Source organism: Phlebotomus papatasi, chromosome 3, assembly GCF_024763615.1.
Source record: "Phlebotomus papatasi isolate M1 chromosome 3, Ppap_2.1, whole genome shotgun sequence".
NCBI classification, from domain to species: Eukaryota; Metazoa; Arthropoda; class Insecta; order Diptera; family Psychodidae; genus Phlebotomus; species Phlebotomus papatasi.
Genome location: NC_077224.1, coordinates 24,689,302 through 24,697,464, shown reverse-complemented (window position 1 = coordinate 24,697,464; position 8,163 = coordinate 24,689,302). Strand labels below are relative to the sequence as shown.

Sequence of the window (8,163 nt, the reverse complement as noted above, 5' to 3'; positions counted from 1 at the left end):
TTGCGTTGTTTGAAGGTTCATTCTATACGAACCATGCCAATATTCCCCTATATTTTTAAGCACACATTGTTATATTACTCTAGAATTTTTAAAAACTTCATATTATTGATTGGTTTCCTTTGTGAGAGAGGCAAAGTTCAGCAGCAGCTGAGAAGCTTTCTATACAGATTTTATTAGTTGGTGCTCAGTGGTCGGTCGGGAAGCGTGATAAGAGTGTGTTTGGTCGCAGCTTGAGTCACCCACAGAGTCTGTGTTGTGGGCAATAATTGGATTTCATGAGACTCTCAGTCACTTCCCAGTGCTCAAGTGTGCTGCTTTGTGTCGTGATGGGGAATATGATTTTGGGAGACTGTGATTAGGACAACCGAAAAGGTGATTCTAATTAATTACGCTGAACAAATATCACATTTCATTGAGTGCGGTGTAATTGATTTCACGTGGATGACCCACAGTGCGGACTTCTGGGGAAGGTTATTGGTCAAATAAAAAAGAACAAGCTATTAATAGTTGGGTTTATTTGTACTGTCACACACTTTCACAGTTGGCTGCCTCCGCACACAATGTTATCAGCAATTATGATATTAGTGCTATCAATTATCTTGGCTTCAGTGGTAGGGTACATGTATGTAACCCAGTGGGCCTTTAAGTTCTGGCAGAGGCAGCATATACCCTTCATTGTACCGAAGTTCCCTCTGGGAAATGCCCAGACCACAAATCCCAGCATGAGGATGCATTCTGCTGTTCTCTTTGCCACATTCTATGCTCAATTGAAGACATCTAATGTGTCCTTTGGTGGCATCTACCTCTTCACACGTCCCATAGCTCTGGCTCTAAACTTGGACTTTGTCAGGGATGTGCTCACACGTGACTTTCGACACTTCTCAGACCGTGGCATCTTCTACAATGAGCAAGATGATCCTTTGAGTGCCAATTTGTTCACACTAACACGGGACAAGTGGAATTTACTTAGGGCCAAATTAACTCCAACATTCACTACAGGACGAATGAAAGAAATGACTCTGCTAGTCCTCAAAGTGGCCAATGAATTGCAATTTAGTCTCAAGGAGTCTCTCATGGTGAGCTCAACTGTCGAAATGAAGGACCTAATGGCGAGATTCACAACAGATGTCATAGGAAATTGTGCTTTTGGAATCGAATGTAACTCCCTTCGAGATCCTCAGAGTACCTTTCGAGAAATGGGACGAAGGATTTTCCAGTCAAATAAACGGTCGAGACTGCAGCAGCTGTTCATGACAGCTTTTCCATCGATGGCCAAATTTTTGCACATGAAGGTTTTTGAAAGTGATATTACATCATTCTTCCAGGATGTTGTCGAAGAGACAATGCGACAGAGAGACCTCGAAGGTATTATGTGACAAGGAGTGGTATGAGAAAATTACTTTGAACTTGGCCTTGTGACACATTGTGCTCTTGAATGACTTTTAGATAGCATATAGGTGTTGAAATATGTCTCGAACACGTTTTGCATTATTCCCTAAATCACTCCCAAAATCACTTCTTTTAACGATTTGGTGCTAAACTACCCTTGTTTTCCAAGAACATTACATCTGGAGCACCAACTTTAATAAATCAAGCATCTGAGTTATTATTTGGAGTTCTGTTAGATATGTCAAAAGTTTGGTCATATTCAAAAGAATTGCCAGGGATTTCTAATGTTTTATATGATAAAAAGCATTCATGACATTCACATTTTTGAAACTCAAAACTAAAAGAAATAAATTAAATTATTATTAATGTTCATGCTAATATTAACGCACGTAAGAATAGTATGAATGCATTATGCCTATATAAATCATGAGAGGAATCAAATTGTATTTTTCTCTCATTTTCCAAGTCAATATTTATTTGATTTTCATTATTAAATAGGTCGATTTCAATATCAAAATAACGCGAGTTTATCGATCAACAAATCAAAGTCTTATATTACCACTAATGCATTTAAAATAATTATTTTGCAATTATTAAATAATTGTTTTTAGATTATTACGAAACGCTAAAATTGGTCAAAAGAACTTCCTATCCTTCTTTTAAATAACAGGAACGTACAAATAAATGATTAAATCGTATTTTGATATCAACTTCGCTTATGCTGGCACCATTATGTTATTTTACACAAATTATATTATTTAAAAATATTTTTTTCTTAAAATGTTCTTGGTGTGATTTTGTTTTACAAATATTCTTGGTTTATGATTAAACTTTAATTTTATAAGTTAATTATTCTAATTCCGATTGAAACAACTTATACTACAAAATCAGAAAAAAAAACTTTTCAGGCTATTTTTGCCGTTAAATATTTTTTTAATTTTTGGTTTCTTATATATTAAAAATCATTTTTTAACTAACTTACAATTCGATTAAATAAAAGCTAAATTCTGAATCTTCTTCAGAAGTTTTTGGATAATCATTTTTAAATCCATGTGGTTGGGATACCAATCGGGCGTGTTCCAAATGGCGGATAGAGAAGGGCTGTAATTGATCCTAGAATCGGTTACAGTTTGTTTGGAAATAGCTTTAGGCACGCTCGGCATTCTTGCGTCTTCGAGAAGTCCTCAGAGAATACTAAACCGCGAATCACCCCAAAGCAAGTGTTTCTCGGGTGAGGAGGCCTGTGATCTTCAGGGTTGCACCTTGTTTCACAGTATTTTGTGCGCAAAAAAGTGATATTGAGTTTAGCAGACCTACCACGACGACAGGGGCACATCAGAATTGCTACACTGATAAAAAAATTAGGGTGCGATTAAGTTTTTTTCCTCATAACTAACACTTTTTAGGTGTAAAAATATATCAACATTTTTTAATGTTAATTTTACATCTTTTTAAGTGTAAAATTAACATGAAAAAGGGTAACTTTAACCCATAATACACCTAAAAAAGCATAATATTTACACCGATTTCGGATCAATAATGCAGGGTAAAATTAAAATTTCCGGAATGTTATTTTAACTTTTTCGGATTTCTCTTAAGTGTACATGGGATGTAAAACGCATGCAAGTTATTATAAAGAGGAAGCGCCCCGGAGCAGATCTGGGACAAGGTGACTGAAACAAATTCAGGATTATACCTTGAAATGTTTCGGGATCAACTCCGAATACTTTTCCGAAGTGGGGAAGGTTAGACGGGCGTAGACTGCTAACCTAGATGTCCTAAGAACGCGACACTTGGATACATATAAGAAGCAATATAAAAAATATCAAACAATGTGTCCGATGTTGGAGTTTACATTGGTATTAACCTATGCTTAGAGGAGAATAAATTCGACTATGAAGATATGTTCCCTAATTACATTATATATTCCTTTTGAGTCAAACTCAATTAACAACGTCTAATTTAGGTCTCGTAGTCTCGTTTCCTTTACTCATGCTCTAAAAATATTTTTATATATAACAAGAAATAGCACTTTTGTTAAAAAAAATTGGATAAAATCGATATTTTCAAGTTTTAAGACCAAGAAAATAAACAAAAGTACTGTGCAAACTTTCAGCGTATAGTTCAAAAGATATTTATATAAGATTTGAAGCAGTTTAACATGTTGGTGTACAACTTCAATAGTTTTCTAAATTTGTTAAAGCAAATAAGAAAGAAATGCGCATTTTTAGAATGTTTTAGAATGAGGAGCATATGGATAAATGAAAATGTAAGTTCGAGACATGTGAATTATTTACGGATACTTAACTGATTGATTTCTGGTTGAAAACAACGCGGCCGGATTGAAAATTTAAAGATGTTTCCAAAAAAAAAAAAAAAACAAATTTAAAGAATATTTTTGCAAATTGAGCCATTTATTGACTTTAGTAATTCAAAATGGCAAATTTTCCGATCATTATTGCCTACGGATGAAAAGTTGATTTGATTTATTAAGGTATATTTATTAGATTTGATTCCGGTCAAAATCCCGAGATTTTGGCTTTCGTAATTTTGGCGTTTCAGAATTTTGGCCCATTCGAAATTTTAATCCATTCGGGACTTTGGCTTTCGAGATTTTGACCGCAACATATTCACTGGTAAAAATAACAAGATCAAAATGATTCAAATTTTGATCCTTATCTCAAAAAATCAATATCTCAAAATCGTGATCATATCGATTTCTTTCATTTTCAAATACTGGTAAAAATAAAAAGGTCAAATTCATCCAAATTTGATCCTCTTGCAAAGGTTGGATCAAATTTCGAACTCTGAATGCACATTTAACATAATAGAACATGTTAATTTGATCTATCCTTTGTAAAAGGATCGAATTTGGATCAATGTGATCCTTTTATTTTTACCCTTTTTACCAGTATTCGAAAATGAATGAAATCGCTAGGATCGATTTTGAGATATGCCAAAATAAATATGATTCCGGTGGGGATGGAAGGGTGAAGAGTAGTCTCGGTAAAAAAATTTTTTTAGAGGATATTTTTTTTAGAGAGGAGGATGACCAGAGACCGGAAGTCAGCATCTTTTTCCGTTTAAGCCCCAGTTAAAAAAAACTATTTATAGGGTCGAAGGAACACTTCTTCGACAGGGAACCTCTATTGATACTTTTGTCAAAATTGTGAAATTTATTTAAAGTATCTAATAAAATGTAAATAATATGGCGTTTTTTCCTTAGTCTACGTTTTTTGATAAGGATTGATGTTCAAATTTCGTATTCCAAATGGTACAGAGTATGGTGTCAATAAGTTCTGACACGGCTTCTTAAAGTTTAAATAGGTGTTTCTTTCATCCTACTGATCTTTCTTGGAGTTCTAGCAGTAGAGTTACTCTGAGGGTTCAAATAGACCCAGGCTCATTCTTGAGATTATTTAGCCTGGAAAATTTGAAGAAAAGATTTATGCTAAACTGTTATACAGTAAGGCCACTAAGGGCTTAGGATCTTCGATTAAAGATCCTTTTGTTAAATCTACTTTACCTAATTGAGACCTAAAACCGATCTATTTTTAAAAGATCGCCTAGATGTTTAAAATTATCATCATACTATTTATTGTTAAATATTTCGTAATTCATTTGTCAATTAATTATAGAATAATAAGAGAAATTATAGGATTTTTTTCTAACAAATTACATAGGATTACGATATATTCTAGAATTTAATTATAAATTAAAGTAAACAAAATTAAAAAAGAAATAATTAAACATTTTAAAATCTAAAGAAACCACACTTCAAAAAAGGTAATTATTTTGCTTATGATTTTAGGTTCAAATGATAGAAACGATTTTATGGATTTGCTCATGAAACTTCGAGACAGCAATGCAAGTTTAACCGTCAATGAAATAGCTGCACAAGCATTACTTTTCTTCAGTGCTGGATTTGAGACGTCTTCCGGCACTTTAACCTTCTGCCTCTACGAGCTGGCACTCAATAAGGATATTCAGATGCGTGTTCGGGAAGAAATTCAAGCAATTTCCTCCAAATATGATAATAAAATAACGTATGATGCTCTATCGGAAATGAAATATCTTGACAGGGTCATAAATGGTGAGATATTTCTTTGCTCTTATTTATTGTGTTACTTTCTCAATATAGCTTCCTATCCTTGTTATGCCATTTCACTGTTATGCCAAAAATAGAGACACTGAGGAAGTATCCTCCACTTGGATCTCTCTTCCGGCGAGTCACAGAAACCTACAAAAGTCCTGAAGGAGCCAAATTGACGAGGGATATGAATCTGATTATTCCGATTTATGCAATCCACCACGATCCGGATATTTATGAGGACCCAGAAACATTCAATCCCGACCGTTTTGAGCCCGAGGAAGTACGTCAGAGACATCGCTGCTCTTTCCTCCCCTTTGGGGACGGACCACGAAATTGTATTGGGCTTCGATTTGGCTTGTTGCAGACCAAAATCGGATTAGTTGCTTTATTGAGTCGATTTGTCTTTGAGGCATCATCAACTACTCCAAGGTCAATTCGTTTTGCAAGAAAATCATTCACTCTCACACCCGATGGTGGACTCTGGCTCAACGTAAGGGAATTAGTTTAATGGAACATCGTTAAAGTATTAGGAAAAAGATTTTTGTATAAATCTCCACTAGTTTATATAGATATCGCATCCTTCTGTAAAGGGAGGAAGTAAATGGGGCTAAAATATGGCTGAGAATGATATAGAGAAGCATAGTAGAGAAAAAAGAAAGATCAACAACGAGATGTTTTCTCCTGTAATATGGTAAAAAGAAACTTGCTCGAAGATATAAAATATCTCATATTTTGCCTAACATGCTGTGGTACGTTTTAGCATTGACTGCTATATGTTTTAGAATAGACTGAAAGTTTTGGGAACTTTGTACAAGGAATATCTGATTTAATTTTTAAGTATAACACTGGAATAATATTAATATTTAAATATGGATTGCTTTTTTTCAATCAATCAAGAATAAAAGCTATTATTCAATGTTGATGTAAACGCTTAAAACTGGTAAGTTTCGTGTTTATAATAGTTGAAAGCATGCTATCTTATTCAACGACTCAAGCTTCGAACGACTCATCTTTTTCAACACGTTTTTAATGAATTTGATTCATTATAATATTATAAAATAGCTAGTTCAAGAATATAGAAGAAAAAATTGAGTTGCCGAAGCGTAATGCCCTAGACACACTTACGACTTAAGCCGAGAGACGACTTAGTGGAAAATGATGGAAATATAGTTTATCCATTATTTCTAATATAATTACGTTAAGCCGTCTCTCGGCTAATCTTCATGTCTGTCGAGGGCCTAAGTCGTCGGAAGGTAGCGCACTTTCTCTTATTTAGAAGTTAAAAAAGTCCATTTGATACAAGAATCTACCCAAGAAGAAGTAAAATTTTTCCTTTTTAGAAAGAATATCTCAAGTATTTCAATTGAGCTTTAAAATGAGTTGTTTTATTTACAATTATTAATGGTTTAAGTTCTGTTTCGTAACGGATAAGCCTTAGCGAAAATTTAACTGAGAATGGCAGTAAGAAACAATTATTTAGCTTATTAAAATTATAGACACTTGATAACGAGGTTAATTCCCCAGCCTAAAGTCTGCTTTTGATCTTCTTTACTCATGAATTTTTTTTTAATTTTTTATTATTTATAATAGTACTCGATAATGTAACTAGAATCACAATGTATTTTCAAATATATAACAATTATGTAATTTACTGAGTCGAAAATTAATTTAATAAACTTCGTTTTTTATCAAGAAATGTTTTTTCTGTGATTTATTTATGATTTTAATAAACGTTTTATAAAGCTAATTTTGATTGATTTCTTGATTTTTGCTTTTTAGTTCTTCACAACGTTTCGAGAATGGATGTCTTCTTCGTCAATCTGCTATAACTCCGCCTTTTTAGCTTTATACATATCATCATACCGAAACTTTATTCGTAATATTCTTTTATGAAAATGTGTTTTTTGTAGTTAAACATACATTTTTTATTAAAATGCTTTTCTCTATAGAAACCAAACTTAATTAAAGGCGAATGAGTATCGATTACCGGATAATCGTTTCGGAAATAATCACGTCATGTCAGTCTTTTACCTTATAACGTTTCTGGATAAAAATCAAATTTAGATCATCATTTGTAGCGCTTAAGCCCTTATAGTCCAAGGCCGTAGCCAGGAATTAAGTACCCAGCGAGCACACTTAGCTAAAAAAGCAGAGTTTTCAGCATATTTTTGCTAAATCGATCAGCAAAATATGCTATCCGGTCAGCAGATCTCGAACAAAAAGTGCTAACCAAATGTATGGAAATGGCACTTCCTCACGAGTGTCGTTTTAAAGTTAGCAGAATTCAGAAAAAAATACCTATGTTTTCTGCTGAATTGAAATCGGTTTGTATTTGGCGCTCGCTCGGTAAGAACGAGCCATATTTAAATTTATTTCAGATGGTATTTCAGGGGAAACCCCAAAGAAGCATTTTTCGCATTTTCCGAAATCTTTAGAAAATCACTTTGAAAATATTTTAAAGCAAAATCTGTTGTGTGATCCATTTCTATACTGACTTTTTTTGGAGGAAATTTCGTATCTAGGATTAAAAATAATATCCCAAATGAAATGTTCTTAGGTGAATACGGCTTTAACCCTAACTTAAAATATCGGCATAAATCCTGTAATTCGATTTTGATTATTTAAAGTGCTCCGGATAGCTCTTAAGGTTTTTAATAATTATTCAAAAAGTGCATATTTTC

At 33.5% G+C, this 8,163-nt stretch overlaps 1 protein-coding gene across 2 annotated transcripts; it reads left to right on the top strand.

Annotated features, from left to right (window-relative positions):
• Positions 1–243: 243 nt before the first annotated feature.
• On the top strand, positions 244–7,180 carry LOC129808313 (probable cytochrome P450 6a14). 2 transcript variants are annotated; one of them, XM_055858154.1, is made up of 4 exons: positions 244–372; positions 542–1,365; positions 5,201–5,482; positions 5,575–7,180. In XM_055858154.1, the coding sequence occupies exons 2-4, from the start codon at positions 561–563 to the stop codon at positions 5,988–5,990; spliced, it is 1,503 nt and encodes a 500-aa protein (XP_055714129.1). In that variant the 5' UTR covers positions 244–372; positions 542–560; the 3' UTR covers positions 5,991–7,180. The 2 variants fall into 2 exon arrangements, with proteins under 2 accessions (XP_055714129.1, XP_055714128.1); XM_055858153.1 differs by having other exon boundaries at positions 453–1,365.
• The last annotated feature ends 983 nt before the right edge of the window (positions 7,181–8,163 follow it).